The sequence below is a fragment of the Penicillium psychrofluorescens genome (assembly GCF_964197705.1).
Source record: "Penicillium psychrofluorescens genome assembly, chromosome: 1".
Classification (NCBI taxonomy): Eukaryota; Fungi; Ascomycota; class Eurotiomycetes; order Eurotiales; family Aspergillaceae; genus Penicillium; species Penicillium psychrofluorescens.
Window position 1 is genome coordinate 2,873,210 of NC_133439.1, and position 16,493 is coordinate 2,889,702.

Sequence of the window (16,493 nt, forward strand, 5' to 3'; positions counted from 1 at the left end):
TGATGGCGACATCGCGATCCCTCGGCCCACCACTGCCGAGAATTATACGCGGACTACGGAGTAATTTCTCCGACATCGTAAGATATCCTCGAGAGCCGATCGATCGATCGAAATGAATACAACATACAGAGTAAAACAAATAAATTCCCTCGATGCACCTATGTATGACCTGTACATCCATGCCAGATGCTCCATCCACGCTGTCTACAAAAAATACTCCTCCACCTCCACGAATGTGCTCTGTACAACCCAATATGCACAACGAAAATAACAGTAAAAATATCAAGATGACCCTTGGGGGGTTCGGAGAGCTTCAATCGCCACATCCAAAGAAAACACGCACGGGGCGCGCAGGGAGTGCGGGTCCCATTTCCGGAAGGCTGCCTGGCAGCGGTCCGGAATACCGCCCAGCGCGACGAAGCTCTTGGGGATGAAGGGCCGGTCCTGGAGCGAAGTGGCTAGGATTCCGTACTCGTGCGCGAATATCAAGGCTGAGGAGAAATCGGCGGATTTGTGCGTTGCTTGTTCGCCGACGATTCTATTGCAAGGGGCATCAGTATCTATGTCCAGAACAGATAGACATGACTTACACATAAAGTTCAAAGAAGGTATCCAGGATGTAGATGTCCTTGCCAGTCAGATCCTTGTAGCAGAAAGGTTCAATTTCCTGAACGGTATCGTTGGGCCGGGTCACCGGCGACCCGGAGCCGGGCCGGCGCATCCAGAAGCGTGGTGTCTGGCCCAGTTCGTGGTCGACGCGCAGAAGCCGAATACCGAAATGGTCGAACTTCGGCTTGAGTCGCCAGTAGTCCGATGCCATGGTGGATGGTGCGGACGCGCGTGAGCCCGCAAACACATCGAAGAAGCTCTCCGGTTCTTCGTCCTCGGTCACCTCTTCGAACTCGCCCGTCAGACCGAGATCCATGCTGATGAGCCGCGCGGCGCCGGTTTCCTCGGGTCCGCTGCCTTTGCCCTTCCACAGGTATAGTTTGCCGAAGGGCGCAGAGATGACGAATGGGAAGCCAGAGCACAGGTGGCGGAGTGAATAGTCGACCTCGTCAAAGGCCATTTGACCGAAATGCTTTCGTCCGCAGAGCATGTACAGAGCGGACGAGCTGGAGCGGGAGCTAGGCCCCCGACGCGTGATGATAATCCCGCCGAGTGCTTGGATGAACCGCGCGGTCTCCTTGCCTTGGCGGATGAGTTCCAGCTTGCAGCTATTCTCGCGGGAGACCTTGCGAGCGAACAGCTGTGCGTCCTCGAACGCGGCCTCTCCAACGTCGTCTCCGCACCAAAGGCATACTTCGGTGGTGGCGTTTCCCTGTGTCTCAAACACGTGCACGCAAAGGTACATGCTGCCCTCGTAGAGTATGTACTCCTGGTTGACCGGAAGCTCTCGGCGCTTGCCGTCGCCGGTCATCTCCCAGATTTGCTTTTTAGTCGTCCGGGTTTTCGGCGGGGCCGGTTTGCTGGCCAATATCAATTGGGGGTCGATATCCACTCGGTCCCGTTGGTTGGGAAAGGTCTTGAAAAAGCCCGCAACGACTTCTCGTGCCTCTGCTGCTTTGGCTACCAACGAAGGGGCAGACATCTTGCGGGACAGTCGGTTGCGCGGGTCAACGGGTTTGTCAAGCGAGATATCGAACCGCTTGGGAGGAATAGGCGGAGAAGCATAGCTCTTCTTCCGGGGAGAAGGATCAGCGGCCTCGGCCACCGCCACACCAGGGATGCTCTTGGGTTGGGGCGTGGTCGGTGCGTCCATGCGGTTTTCTCTGTAGCTTGTCCGGAGCGGAGAGGGAGAAGACGAGGTGTATTGCACCTGGCTCCATTGTGGCTTGGTGGATACAGGAGGTGACGAGGACGGCGACGAGCTAGGTTTTGGTGGGATTGGCGGTTTGCTCGACGGGCTCACCTCCTCCGCGGGACTTTCAGGCTCACGAGGTGCACCTTCAAGACTACGAAGAGCAGCCTCGTTGGATAGTACCCGCGGCTTCGGCGGAGGAGTTCGCGGCTTCTGTTCGAGTCCGTTGTTCAGTAAATCCTGAAAGCTACTGCGCTTCTTTCCTGGCACTGGTTTGGGCGAAGTTTTGGCTGGCTGTGTGGAATGAAGCGGCGAGAGGCTTTCTGCACTCTTGTCCAAGTCAACGGGTACAGGATCAGGCTGGGATTTCTTGACTTCTAGAGACGAAACAACGCCGACCTCTTTGGAGAACCGCGAAACCGATGGGGCACTGGGTTCGGATGCGCGACTCTGCCCAAGTCCATTGTTGAGCAAATCTTGAAAACTGTTCCGCTTCTTTCCTGGCACTGGTTTGGATGGAGTTTGGGCTGGCTTTGTGGGAGCAGGCCGCGAGAGGTTCTCCGAACTCTTGCCTGAATCAACGGGCATAGGGCTAGGCTGGGATTTCTGGACTTCAGGAGACAAACCGACAACAACCTCCTTGGGATCCTGCGAAGCGGGTGAAGCACTGGTTTTGGGCGCACGTCTCTTAGGACCCTTCGCACGGCTCTTGGTCATATGGGTGAGAGGCGCAGACGACGAGGCGGGGGAAGTTTCCGTGGAGATAGAAGACATCACCGGCTCCTTCTTCGAATCCTCTGCCGTAGCAGGAGGACCTCGAGAGAGGAGGCCAGCTAAAGCGGGATTGATTCGGCCTGCAAGTTTCCCTTTAGCAGCCAGACTTGGAGGCATAGTCGTCGCTGGAGCGGCGGCTCCCGCAACAGCAGCCGATGGCAGGCCACGAACCGGTTTTGGGGCCTCGTCTGCAGGCTTCTGTCTTGCCTCCGCACTTGCTTCGATAACAGCACCGCGAGTCTCGGGATCGGTCGGAGCGGGCTGTGGCACTGAATCAGCGACCTCGGGTGAAGGTTTAGGTGATTCGTCTTCGGCCGTTGATACTGGCGTTGGGTCGGGCACTGTACGCGGAGTAGCAAGATCTCTGGAGGATCGCGAAGTCTGCTCGTCAGATGGTTTGCCCCTGATGCTCTTTGTCTTTGCCATGTTCTGCCGCTTTGCAATGGCCTCCGGCACTGCAGTTGCTGGACTCGACGGCCTGTCGTCCTCACCGGCTGTGTTTCGTCTTACGGTGCCGCCACCGGCCTTCATCGCCTCCTTCTGCTTCAGAATACTCTCCTTGAATTCATCGACTCGCTGAGTCTTCTTCGGGCCACCGGTCATGTTCAATGCCGCCTTGCCTCGTAGAATATTGCTCTTAAGTTCGTCCGGCGCAACGTAGTTCTTGGTCTCGGTCTTCTTGAGCCTGCCGAATACATTCTTGAACTCTGGCTCATCCTTCGGCCCGGTGTCTTGAGCGACGTCACGTTTCCGGAGGTTGGCTCGGAAATCAAGTGCAGGTGATTGAGGCTTCGGCTGCGGGGACACGGGCTCTCTCGAAGGCCCAGGCGAAATAGAGAAATTTGGTTTGGGGTTCAATGCAGGGGGTGGCGCCCTGCGAATCCGTTCAGGCTCAGGAGTAAATTCAGGCTCTGGTTTCTGCTCCGGAGATTGCGCCGTTCGCGCTGGAGAGGTAGGTTTGCTTTCCTCTTCTACAGGCTTCATCGGCTCGGAATTCCTGTCAGCAGTAGGCGAGGGTGACTCTGGCACCGCTTCCTTTGACTTGGCCAGATCTGGGCTAGCATATAGTGAGGGAACCCCACTGACGCTGGGCTTTTTGAAGTGGGTGCCGGGAGGAGGCGTTCGCATCAAACCCACTGGATTGACTTCTTTGAAGTTTTTGGCACTACCCATGTCAACGCTACCCCTGGTTTGGCGGTCCTTCATCCACGATGGCTGCTCAGATGGCTGCCGATTGTGTCGTGGGGATTCGGGTCGATTCAGTGCGCTTTCCAGCCAGGAGGCCTTGGTAGGGCTCCACCGCTTGGGATCCATGGTCCTGGAGACAAACGGACTAGATTGATTGTCCTGTCTGTCCGCAGTCATTGAACTGGTGGATCTCGAGTGCGAAGATGGAGGTCGTCTTGTGGGACTACCAGTTGCACTCGTGCTATCAACAGGAGCACCAGCGGTGACCGGTCTGGAGTCAGACTCCGTAGGTTGCACTGTAGTTGCCTCACTGTGACTCGAGCTGGGTCGCTGGGGCTGTATGTCTCGTCCAAATCGCGAGCCAGCGGAAGGTGTCAGATCACTGACGCTTGCATTCAAAGTTGGAGGCGCAGCACTGCTAAAGTTTGAGACCACAGAATTGGATCGGCTAAGCCGTTGAGGGTCCTGGGTACTCCACCGCTTCGAAACGCTGTCTGACCGCCTCATCATCGCACTCTGGACAAAGCCACCAAGACCCTTGGTGGGAGAGGTTGAGCGGGTCCGCTCTGGTGACATCCGGCGCTGTGTCGGGGATGGAGGGGCCATTTCCTCCTCGGATGATTCAGGCACTCGGGGCTTCAGCTTCGGGGCACTCGACAACGGCACCGGCGAGCCGAGTCCCGTGGCCAGTGTGGAGGCCGTTCTCGGAGAGGAAGGAGGAGTCTCATCGGCCGCCTCTGCCTTCTCGGGCTCGACGGTCGACTCCCGGCTCATCCCCGGGAGTCTGCGGCTACCACCCCAGCCTGTGGGCATGCCGGATACTTCTTCAGTGGCCTTGCGGTATGCCGCTGAGCCCGTTCCTCGGTCTGGCGTCTGCCGGAACCACGAGGGATCCTTTGAGCCGAGCGATTGCGCGATCTGAGCACGCGACAGTGGCTGGTCCTCTCTCGATGCTGCCGACGCGTTTCTCAAGTGACTGGAGCGGGATGGGGACGTCGACAAAGGGGAGTTGTTGCCAGAGTCTCGCGAGGAGGGGCGTTGCTGCCAGGATAGAGTGCCGGCCCGACTGCGCGAGAGCGGCGGCAGAGTCCGTGAGGGCGAATCCATCTCAGCATCCTTGGACGATGATCCGGGTCTCTTCAGGTCTGTGTTCAGCGACTCTGTGTCTTGGGAACTGCTAGGTCTGTCCAGATCGAACGAGTGCGGCGTGGGCTCCAGGTGTTCTGGGGGTTCAATGGAGGCGCTCATTCGGAAGGCGTTGAGGGTGGGTGAGTCCTTCTGCGGGGAAATTGAGCGAGCTCGCTCTGTCGAGGGCATCAATTGTATTAGATCGATCTTTTTTTCGCTTTTGTGGTGTGTCATAGCTTACCGGCTCGGCGGGCCTGTCTCTCTGCGCGGCCCTGCAGGATCTCCTCCTCGAGGCGCTTGGTGCGCTCCTCGTCCTCCTTGTCGCGTCGCTCGCCGAGTTCGCGAATGCGCAGGAGAAAGTCATTCACGTCCTCGGAGGCGGCGGTGGACGACATGGTCAGTCGGAGGTGGGTGTGGGAAGAGGAAGAAGGAAGGAAGTGGGTGTGGATTGCGGGAACAACAAGGAATCTCCGCCCTTAAATCACGAGTGCCGTCATAGGCCTGACCATGCATCCATCGTACTACTATTCTTACTGTCGGATGATTTATTTGTGGTGTTTTCTGCATCTATCCATCCAGGCATCATCAGGAAAATCCCGAGTGTGTCCTATTCCCCCGTAGGACAGGCGAGAAAGGTGTTGGGTTGTTTTGTTGTTTTGTTTACGTGTGGATCGTGTCCCGCTGGATCGGTTCGCGACTGGGGATATTCCCTATTCGCGATCATTATCGTTCGGAAGAACCATTCAAGGAGTGATGAGTGTCAAGGAGAAAAATCAAATCGCATAAATCGGAGGTGTGTCATATTTGAAGGGTCTGATACTGCCAAGTGACGAGTCACTCGGTTCCTAGGGCAAGATGACCTCGGGAACTCCGATTCCTCAATTGCCGTAGGGCTGGGTGGAGCCTTGCCGAGAATCATCGAGAGGGTGATTAAGTTGTTGCAAACTGACTATCTAACTGCGGTATCTTGAAACTTGGTACGAAACATGGTACTCGTTAATTGCGGAGGTATGTTGTCGGATATATATCTGACCAGCCCGGCACAGCCAGAATTCCACCCTCAACCAAACCCAAATAGATAAGATGCAGAAAGAGACAGCACAGATATCAAACCAGGCCGCATCTCGTTGGGCCATTAGTAGAGGAAAAGCCGGTCTTTGGCGTCCTGTACCACCCAACCCAGCCCTTCCTTCAGATTCTTGCCCGTCATCGCACTGCAGGGCAGAATGGTCCATTTATGGGTTTTGATCAAATCCAAGCCCAGTCGCTATGACAGACATGAATCAGCAATGGGATCCAGTGAGTTCATGCTCCGACTTACCTCCCGGACCTCCTCCTCGGTCATGCATTCTTCTACGTCAGTTTTGTTGAGAAAGACCAGGAGACTGGCTCCCACGAGCCGCTGTACGCATCCAAATGCATCAGTGTGGATGTCCAGAGATCATAGGAGGGGGATGGGATGTTCTCCTACCTCTTCCAGGAGAAGACCACTTAGCTCCTGGCGGCAATCGTCGACGCGCAGACGGTCAGTGGCATCGACGACCCAGATCAGCGTGTCGGTCTTCTCAAAGTAGTTTTTCCAGTAGGAACGGAGAGTTCTCTGGCCGCCGACATCCCCTAGAGTGGGTGGTCAGGATGCTTGTCAGCGTTGTTGACCGGTGGGCTCACAGACAGATGTTGAGTTTGTATCTGTCTCGCCAAGTCAGTTCACTGTCTGACCTAGGACGCGAAAAGGGTCCTGATCTCACCCATCAAAATCAATGGTCTTGATGATGAACCCTAGCGTGGGGCTGACGGTGGTGATGTCCTCGTTCATGATGCGCTTAACGATGGTGGTCTTGCCGGCATTGTCGAGTCCGCTGCCGGATGGGATCAGTATATTCGGGGCAAATCAAGTTGAGGGGAATGTACAGCATTAATATCCGCATCTCTTTATCTTTTAACCGGGCCTTGCGCAGGATTGACAACATGGTGCCTGAATTGTGGTGAGTGCATTATTGGTTCGGGTGGAGTGTGAACGAGTGAGGAACAGTTCTGCCGCGATGGAGCATCTGATTGGCACAACCTGACTATAACATCCGAGTGAACCTGAACAATGAACCCCTACAACATGTTTGTTTTCTCTATATCGTGACCAACATAGATGAAGATAAGTAAATATTAAATACTAACGTTCATCCATGACGCCACAAGTTTGCGTGTTTTCGCCTGAGGCACCACACTATGACCCAAACGAGAAAGCCATGAGTACTTTGCTTGCGCCCTTCTTCGCTTCTCTTTCTTCTCCCACCACCGACCCGACCACCTTCTTCTCTTTCTTGAAATCCTTCTTCTCTCTTTCCTTTACCTAGTTTTTGGATTGTTTAGCAAATCTTTGGAGAATTGCACACTCTTCTTTCTTGGAAAAGTAAGGAAAGACTCCCGGTATAAGTTGGCGGAAATAAGTGTTTCAGACCTACAGCAACATCCGATCGGTGCTGACCTAGACAGATCTAGCAAACATGCAGATCACACTGTCCTTTTCGCAGACCGTGCTGGAGGAGCTGGATTTAGGTCCCAAGGATCTGGTACTAGTGTGCTTGCCTGGTCAGTGAATCTTTTTTCCTTCTACTGCTGCAAGACCGAACTGACCCCGATAGCTGTGAGCAACCGTGGCATCGTATGCAGGTTTCCCGTGAGCAAGAAGATACCTATGCACCCGTTGGTATGTTATGGACCGACCGACTATCTACGGTCAACCGATCTGGTGAGCTAACAAGCAAGCAGGTCCTCTCTCGAGAATTGCATGACATCGAGTGCAAGCCCAGTCTGCTGCGATTGGCTCGTGGTGAGTCTCTCTGTTTCCTCTGTTACTACGGCGATGTTGTCTTCCCACGATGCCGAGCCTTTTGCCTCCCACCTTCCTTCCTTTCTTTCCTTTCCTTCATCTCACCTTCTCCCTCCTTCTCACACCTCTGTCTTCGCTCTCTCATCCCACTGCTTCTTTCAGCTGACCATCCTTACTTGCAAGACATCCTCCCTGAACCCTCTTCGACCCCTGGGACTGCATCCCAGGAGAAAACAAAGACTGTCGAGAAGCCGTTCAAGAAAAGTAAGCAGCTTTCGTTTTCTTCGCTCGTTTTGGCCTGACCGGGCTTGCTGACCCGCATCCAGAACGCACCTCGAACACCAAGACCATGGATAGCCAGCAGCCAAAGACCAGTGGCGGCCATCAACTTGGCAGCTATCGCGTGATCATGAACCAGGCGCAGGAACTCGAGGCGTCAAAGACCAGTGGCCCCCCCAAGACAACTGGCAGCCATCCACCTAGAAAATCTCGCTTGATCACCAGCCAGCTGCAGGAACTCGAGGCGCCAAAGGCCAGCGGCAGCCATCCGCCTGGAAAATCTCGATTGACTACCAGCCAGCTGCAGGAACTCCAGGCGCAGAAACTCGAAGAAGACAGAGAGTCTATCCCTGGTATGCCCGCGATCGAAACAAGCATGCATTGGAAGATGATGCCCAAGGCCCTAGCTCATGATCTTTCGCGTGAGAAAAACCAACGCAGCACTGATGCCCGCAGAAGCCTGACGGCTTGGAGCGGACAGCGCACCGGCGCTCATGACCCCAACCCGTTTGTTAATGATGGAAGCCGAGACGTGAAGAACCCACCTGGCTCTGCCCTCTATGTTCCGCCTGCGAATGGGCCGGGTGGTAGAAGCATGAACCCTTTTGCCGGCCCTTCGGCGAAGAACATGAACCCCACTCAAATCAACCCCAGCGACCTGACTGGAGCTCCTCTCGGCGAGACCGTTGCTACTGGCGGCGCTGGGCCGTTGGGACCACAGGACTGCCCCTGGGACAACTATGACGAGAAGTTTGCGAGCCCCAAGGTGGAGATTCGTCGGAACAACATCATCATCACGGACAAGACTCGGCGCACTGACAGCGCTGGCAATGACATTTGCACTGAGAAGGGTCTCATCGCAGCTCTGCGAACCGGCACGATGACCGAAGAGGAGGTCAAGGCCCACATCAAGCAGCTTCAGCAGCCGATCATCGACGAAGCGCGCTTGAATGTTTTCCACCGGATGCAGGAGCCTTGCGGGGCTTGCACCGAGGCGATTCCCACCGTCCGCACTGGTCCTGGCACCGATTTGAACGAAGAACTTTACCACATGCTCGGTGCTGCGCGGTACGCGTACGGAGTTGAAGCTCCCGAGGTGTGGGCTGAGAATCCGCCCGACTTCATACCCGGTTTTGGGTACGAAGAGGTCGACCCGGACGTGAATTGGAAGAAGATCCGACAGGGAACGGCCTTGTTCTATGCTCAATGGGATCGATACGACGAGTCTGCGCGCGCGTGGCCCCAGCTTGTGGAGGGAAAAGTTTTGTTGACTGCTGCACGCCAGGAGGGCATCATGTATGACCCTAGGCCCTTCCCGCATCTCCCCCAGACTCTTGGGTTCAGCGAGATCGCTCCGGAGAATCGAGGACCGTGGACTGCAAACTGGAACTTCTGCCCTTCTTACAACGGTGACCGCGAGGCCTTCTTTTGCGTGTTCTGGCGATGGTTGGAAATGATTCCGGAGGAGTGCCAGGTTGTTGACATCTACCACACTAGTTTTTTTGATGGTACTGCCGGCTCGGATGGAGGCTTTTCGTTGTTCATGCAGAACATCAAGCACCTGCCGACCCCTCGAGACATGCACGATGAGCAGACCCGACTGCACTGGCACGAGACTGCCACGGGCTTCATTCACAACTACAACTATCATCTCGCAAAGGAGAAGAAGGCCGAGGCAGCCAGAAAGAAGGAGCGACAGGAGCAGGAGAAGGAACGAGCGTTGGCCCTCGTGAACGTGCGGGTTCCGAAGGCTGTTGAGGCAAATGTGTATCTGCGCCCTGCCGAGTTCAGCGACATCCCTGGACTGCAATACCTTTTCAACTGGTACATGGAGAACTCGCCTATCAGCCCCGAGAGGCATCCTCTCGCAGAGGCCGACATTCGGAATCTGATTGATGGCGCGCGTACCACCATGCTGCCGTTCATTGTCGCCGCTCAGCGCCATTCCCGCAACAACCCCAAGAAGCATCCAGCTTCGACGGAGAAGATCCTAGGCTACGCTTTCGTGAAGCATTTCAACGAGAGCAACAGCGCCAACAGCAACATTGGCGAGATGCGTGTGTTCGTGGACCACAACCACAAGAAACAGCACATTGGTCGCGCTCTGGTTGACCGAATCTTGATGACTGTGGACGTCACGCACCATGACTCAGGAGGCCATGATTTCCAGCCTGGCGAGCACTATCGCTTGCTGCACGCAACCCGTCCATTCACCACCATGATTTGTGCCCTTGCCTATCCTGCCGACAAGGAGGCCAACTACGCCTGGACCAAGCAGTGGTTGATTCGTGAGTTCCAATTCCAAGTGCAGGGCGTTATGAAGGGGGCGAGACTGAGGTTGGGTGATCTGTATGTTTTCCTCCACCCTCCGATCTGAGAGCATGGTTTGACTAACATCTCTGATAGTCTTGATGTCTGCTACGTTGTCAGACACATGTTGGGTTACCACTCGCGCCCCAAGCCTCGCGAGTACATCTCTTGATTGGATTTGCCCCTTCCGGGCAATTCATTGAACATCGATCATTATGATGGATCCAAACCAGAAAACAAATCGTTAATGGAATAGGAGGGGTGAAGAGCATTGAGGATTGATATTACGGATGGAACTGGCGAAATTGCAGGAATGAAAAGGAGGAATTTGCATTGAGATTAGGGATGGATTTTCGAAGTGACGGGAACATTGCGGGAATGAAAGGACGAAAAATTTATGCTTGATATCGGTAATCAAATTGCACCATGTATCTAAAATCCCTAAAAATGTGTTATTCCTGAATTCTGATGTTGAGGATGTTGGACTAGAAAGCGCTGACTAACGCCGCAGGTTCACCGCCGGCGCGGAGTCGGCAACTTTTTTTTTTCTGCGGGATCAATTTTTTGCTGGGCTGCCCCAGTACAACAAGCGCCAGGCCATTACGAGGTTGGTGCAATATCCCCTGACACTGCGATAATAAATCAAGAGATTCACTGACTGATTCTCAATAGCAATCTACACCGCCATGGCACCAAACCCAGCCAATCGGCGCTCCTCCGCCAAGGAGGACGACTTTGTGCTCACGCTCTCCGACGACGAAGAGACTCCTCGCTTTGACGACGAGGAAGAGGAAGTCACTAAAGCACCATCGTCAAAGGACACTAAGAAACGCAAGCGCGAGACCACCGACGCACCCACCAAAGCCAAGAACAAGAACAAGAAGAACAAGACCCAATCAGCAACCAAAGCAGCAGCCGAGACCTCTGACGCCGCTGACGAAAGCGAAGATGACGCCGGCGAGGAAGATGAGGCCTTGGATCCGGAGTTCGAATTCGATGTCGGCGGCGCGACGACTGGTGTGACAGAGGGGTTTGATGGGTGGGGGATTGGACAGAGTGACAAGCAGCAACAACAGCAGCAGAAAAATGGGGACAAGAAGGCTGTGGATATTGATGATATTATCTCACGGAGAAGGGAGAGGAAAGAGCGACTTTCTAAAAAGAATGGCAAGAAGATTGAGGAAGTGGAAGAGGTCGGCAGTGGTGATGAGGATGATGTGGTTTCTGATGCTGAGGAGGTTGATTTTGAGGATGATGAGCTAATGGCTGATGATGCGTTTGGCATGGGCGTTGATGGTGAAGAGGAGAGTGAGGCTGAAGGGCCCGAAGTTGGTTCTGGGCCTGAGTCTGACAACGAGGACGAGGAAGATGATGAGGACGATGATGCTGCGTCTGATAATGATTCCGTTGCTACTCCCGTCGGTCACCCTGATGACATTGGATCAGATCAGGGTTCGGATGATGAGAGCGAAGTCGACGCCGAGGAACAAGAGAAGCGCAAAGCGTTCTTCGCCCCTGAAGAGAAGACAGACGCCCAGACAGCAGCCGCCGCCGCCAAAAACACCTTCCAAGACTTCAATCTCTCCCGTCCAATCCTCCGCGGACTGGCCTCAGTCGGATTCACCGACCCAACCCCCATCCAGCGCAAGGCCGTCCCCGTCGCTCTTCTCGGCAAAGATATTGTCGGTAGCGCCGTGACAGGATCCGGAAAGACGGCCGCGTTCATGGTCCCCATCCTCGAACGACTCCTCTTCCGCCCTCGCAAGGTTGCCACCAGCCGTGTTGCGATTCTGATGCCAACGCGTGAATTGGCGGTGCAGTGTTACAATGTCGCTGTCAAACTGGCCACCTTTACGGACATTACATTCTGTCAGCTTGTTGGAGGATTCAGTCTGCGTGAGCAGGAGAATATTCTCAAGAAGCGGCCGGATGTTATTATTGCTACGCCTGGTCGTTTTATCGATCATATGCGCAATTCGCCTAGCTTCACCGTGGATACGTTGGAGATTCTGGTGCTCGATGAAGCTGACCGAATGCTGGAAGATGGGTTCGCAGACGAGCTGAACGAGATTCTGACAACTATCCCGAAATCGCGACAGACGATGCTCTTCTCTGCTACCATGACCGACACAGTGGATAAGCTCATTCGTGTGGGCCTCAACCGACCCGTGCGGCTGATGGTTGACGCGAAGAAGCAGACGGCCGTAACGTTAGTTCAGGAGTTTGTGCGGCTGCGCCCCGGCCGCGAAGACAAGCGTCTTGGGTATCTGCTCCACCTATGCAAGGAAATTTACACAGGGCGCGTGATCATCTTCTTCCGACAGAAGAAGGAGTCGCACCGCGTTCGCATTATCTTTGGGCTGTTAGGCTTGAAAGCGGCTGAGTTGCACGGTAGCCTGAGCCAGGAACAGGTACGTTACTCCCAATTCTACCTCCCACTACGGTCTACTAACCCGCCTCTAGCGTATCAAAAGCGTGGAGAACTTCCGGGATGGAAAAGTCGCCTTCCTCCTGGCAACCGACCTGGCGTCGCGTGGTCTGGATATCAAGGGCGTGGAAACGGTCATCAACTACGAGGCCCCGCAGAGCCATGAGATCTACGTGCACAGAGTCGGTCGTACCGCGCGTGCGGGCCGCTCCGGTCGCGCATGCACTATCGCCGCCGAGCCCGATCGCAAGGTCGTCAAGGCGGCCGTGAAATCGGGCAAAGCGCAGGGCGCCAAGATCGTCAGCCGGGTCGTCGACATGGCCGTGGCAGATGACTGGGCCCAGCAAGCGGAGGATCTGGCGGATGAAGTCGAGGAGGTCCTGCAGGAAGAAAAGACCGAAAAGCAGCTCTCGCAGGCGGAGATGCAGGTGACCAAGGGCGAGAACCTGATCAAGCACGGCAGCGAGATCATGGCGCGGCCGAAACGGACGTGGTTCGAGACGGAGCGGGACAAGCGCGCGTCGCGCAAGCTGGGTGCCGAGGCGCTCAATGGGCCCAATGCGAGCAGTAAGAAGGATAAGGGCAAATTGAGCAATAAGGACAAAAAGCGGCTGGATGATGCGAAGGAGAGGCACGAGGGCACGATGGGGTGGAAGAAGGGGAAGAACGAGCGCGAGACCAAGGAGGTGAAGGGGAAGGGGAAGAAGAAGGGCAAGAAGGGAGGCAAGAGATAAACCATGTGTAGATAGTCGATAGCACCATTCTCCCGATTCGGAGGTCTCGACCAGACTTTTTCCCTCTACGACGTCAGTACAAATGGAAGTTGCATTTGGTCCCCCGCGATCCCGCCCCACTAACCCTAACCTCCCTTCCCTCTCTCCCTAACAGAAAAATTAATAGCCTTTTCCTTCTCTTCATTCATCCTCCCCAGATGAACTGAACCCCTGCTCTCCCTCGATGGTCGTCGAGGGTTCCTCTGGCATGGCCGACGTGCCCACGAAGAGCAGTCTCCCCCGAAAGAGCGCCTTCTCCTGCGAGGCGTGTCGAAAGCGCAAGGTGGGTTTTCCTTCTCGGCGCTCGGCCAGATTCCGCGCTCTGTGTAGCTGCCGCTCCCGATCAATCCGCTGACTTTGTGCCTTGCAGGTGAAATGCAACGGAGCCAGTCCGTCCTGCTCCCGGTGTGCCGCGCGTGGCGAGGTCTGTGTGTACAGCTTGTAAGTTCGATCATCATGTATTATCTTTTCATGCCTCTCGTCCAACCGGCTCCTCCCGTGGTCCGGCTCGCGGTTCCAGCGCTGATCCCGGATCGACCAACACAGAGCCCCGACGCTTTCATACACCAAACAGCTCGAGTCCCGCGTCGCCCAGCTGGAGGATGCGCTGTCCAAGGTTCCGAGCCCGCAACTTCAACAGCAACAGCAATTACAGGTAGAAAATGATTCGCGCAACAAGGCCAGCAACTCGCCTGCGTCCGTGGCCGAGTCCGGCTCCAGCGCAGGCAGGAAATTCCAGCCCGAGGAGGAAGATTCTCATGACCTGGCGAGGGACTTTGAGGGACTGAATATTGAGAATGACGGGCGCATCTCGTTTCATGGGCCGACGAGTTTGTTTCAGTTGCCCAGCGGTGTTGTTAGTGAGACGGCGTCGAGCTCGTCTTTTCTGCATGAGCTCGAGGCTAGGAAGGAGAGGTTGATTAATAGTGCCTGGCGGGAGAGGGCGTTTGAGCAGATGGCTGCGATGCCGGTAAGCAGGTTGCGATTAGGTTGGTTGGTGGCGCATGATGGCGGCTGATCGATGATGGGCTTGCAGGAACCATTCCAATATCTTCTCGATTCGCACTGGTGCTGGATTCAACCGCTGTTCAACTTTGTCTACCGACCAGCATTTACTCGTCTGTCTTGATCTTGACCTCTCATCAGTGGCAATTATGAACTAACGCGGGAAAATAGGTGATATGAAAATAAATGGTTCATACTACTCCGACACCCTACTGAACGCCATTCTCTCCCACTCGGTCCGGTGGTGCAAATCAGAGCCCCAGATCGGGCCTTTACTCGACCAATTCGATGGTGGAGCCAAGTTCTCCCAACGCGCTGTGACGGGACTCTTCGACTCCCTCACCGTCGGCTATGCGGGCATCCCGACCATTCAGACCCTACTTCTTCTGAGCGCGCAGGAATGTGGGCGCGGAAATCGCACCCAGGCCTGGCTGTACAGCGGCATGGCGTTTCGATTGCTGGATGACTTGGGCATCTCGATCGACAGCCGGAAATACCATGGAGCCGCGCAGTTGAACGATGAAGATATCGAGATTCGCAATCGGCTGTTTTGGAGTTGTTATTTCTGGGACAAGGTCGTCTCCTTGTATTTCGGTCGCTCACCGACGATGCAGCACTCGCGAGTCAGCCCGCCGCGCATGATCAGTAAGTTGTCAAACGCAGCCATGCATATTGAATATTCTGACGGCCTTCGCACGCAGTGGACGACACCTCTGAAGTTGAAATATGGACCCCCCATGGTGTTGACTTCCCCGATGGCGCTCATTACCCGCCCACCCAGGCCCATTCAACCTCCTGTTTCATGAAAATGTGTGGTCTGGCAGAAGTGCTGAACCAGATCCTCATTCACATATATGATCCCATGCGCCAGACTAGCGCTTCAGAGTTGTACGACTGCATCCAGGAGCAAGCACAAAATCTAAGCGACTGGTGGGACGACCTGCCTGATTATTTAAAACTCGTGGCAACAGACTTACCCTCATACTGTCCACCATCCCACATCATGATCCTGAAGTATGGGCTTTTCCCTATCTCCACGATGATTACTTCTTGTGCTAACGACCCTCCCAGCTGTCTATACCATACCATCAACATCCTACTACACCGTCCAATTCTGTGTTCCCGGGAACTGCTCAAAACAGGACAAGAACAATACGACACGAGCCACTTAGTTCAATGTATGGCATCGGCAACCTCGATCTTGTCTCTCTTCGACCTGTACCGCCGCACTTTCGGCGACACCCACGTCGTGCTCTCCCTCGCCTACAGCATCTACACGGCGGCGTCGATTTTCCTGCTGGAGATCCAGGCGTTGAAATACGCTGCGCCAGGGACGCTGGATAAGCTCAAGTTCTGCATCTTTTCACTCGAAAGAGTCAAGATGTCTAATCCGGTTATGACAACTGCCCTCAGCCTCATCTATCAAGAACTTCAGAAACTTCAAATCGATATCCACATCACCATGTCCGCCCCGGCCCCAGAACATGAACAGCAGCAGACGTCCCTCCACCCCCAACAGCAACAACAACAACATCCGCATTCACCATCCGTGGATAGTGACACACGCCATCGCCTCTCACCAACCCACCAGCCTGGACAACACCCCCACCCACAGAACCAGGCACCACCACCACAAGTCTCCAACACGTCCAATCCCATGATTCCCAGCTACAGCAATACATTCCACCACCAAGTCGCCGGCTTCGATCTCTCACACACACCCGACATGTCCCAGATGCCACCGAACCATCTGCTAGGCGGTATGCCGAACGCCGTGATGACTGTCGACGATCTGGGCTCCTATGAGATCACACCAGAGGTGTTCGAGGCTTTCTCGTATGCGCAGCCGATCTCGACGAATATGACGCCGGCTTTTGGTTCTGGGTGGGGCACGCCGCCTGCCTGATTTTTTTCTTTGTCGTTGGGGGTTGCTGGTATCTGAGCAGCATATAAAGCTGGTGGTGTTTGTATTGGTTGGGT

The 16,493-nt window shown here is 55.0% G+C and overlaps 5 protein-coding genes across 5 annotated transcripts; 3 read left to right on the plus strand and 2 right to left on the minus strand.

Annotated features, from left to right (window-relative positions):
- Nucleotides 1-282: 282 nt before the first annotated feature.
- PFLUO_LOCUS1063 (uncharacterized protein) lies at nt 283-5,286 on the minus strand (the record flags this gene model as incomplete). The annotated part of the gene is made up of 3 exons (XM_073778065.1): nt 283-538; nt 591-5,067; nt 5,133-5,286. 3 exons carry the CDS (start codon nt 5,284-5,286, stop codon nt 283-285), a joined length of 4,887 nt encoding a protein of 1,628 aa, XP_073635157.1.
- Nucleotides 5,287-6,026: 740 nt separating this feature from the next.
- PFLUO_LOCUS1064 (uncharacterized protein) lies at nt 6,027-6,861 on the minus strand (the record flags this gene model as incomplete). The annotated part of the gene is made up of 6 exons (XM_073778066.1): nt 6,027-6,158; nt 6,213-6,293; nt 6,363-6,508; nt 6,564-6,580; nt 6,640-6,750; nt 6,803-6,861. The coding sequence occupies 6 exons, from the start codon at nt 6,859-6,861 to the stop codon at nt 6,027-6,029; spliced, it is 546 nt and encodes a 181-aa protein (XP_073635158.1).
- A 691-nt stretch (nt 6,862-7,552) lies between these two features.
- On the plus strand, nt 7,553-10,479 carry PFLUO_LOCUS1065 (uncharacterized protein; the record flags this gene model as incomplete). The annotated part of the gene is made up of 4 exons (XM_073778068.1): nt 7,553-7,718; nt 7,902-7,982; nt 8,045-10,346; nt 10,404-10,479. 4 exons carry the CDS (start codon nt 7,553-7,555, stop codon nt 10,477-10,479), a joined length of 2,625 nt encoding a protein of 874 aa, XP_073635159.1.
- Nucleotides 10,480-10,993: 514 nt separating this feature from the next.
- On the plus strand, nt 10,994-13,469 carry PFLUO_LOCUS1066 (nucleolar DEAD-box protein required for synthesis of 60S ribosomal subunit; the record flags this gene model as incomplete). The annotated part of the gene is made up of 2 exons (XM_073778069.1): nt 10,994-12,718; nt 12,771-13,469. 2 exons carry the CDS (start codon nt 10,994-10,996, stop codon nt 13,467-13,469), a joined length of 2,424 nt encoding a protein of 807 aa, XP_073635160.1.
- Nucleotides 13,470-13,692: 223 nt separating this feature from the next.
- PFLUO_LOCUS1067 (uncharacterized protein) lies at nt 13,693-16,419 on the plus strand (the record flags this gene model as incomplete). Its single annotated transcript, XM_073778070.1, has 6 exons — nt 13,693-13,791; nt 13,879-13,949; nt 14,055-14,338; nt 14,685-15,158; nt 15,215-15,527; nt 15,585-16,419. The coding sequence occupies 6 exons, from the start codon at nt 13,693-13,695 to the stop codon at nt 16,417-16,419; spliced, it is 2,076 nt and encodes a 691-aa protein (XP_073635161.1).
- Nucleotides 16,420-16,493: the final 74 nt, after the last annotated feature.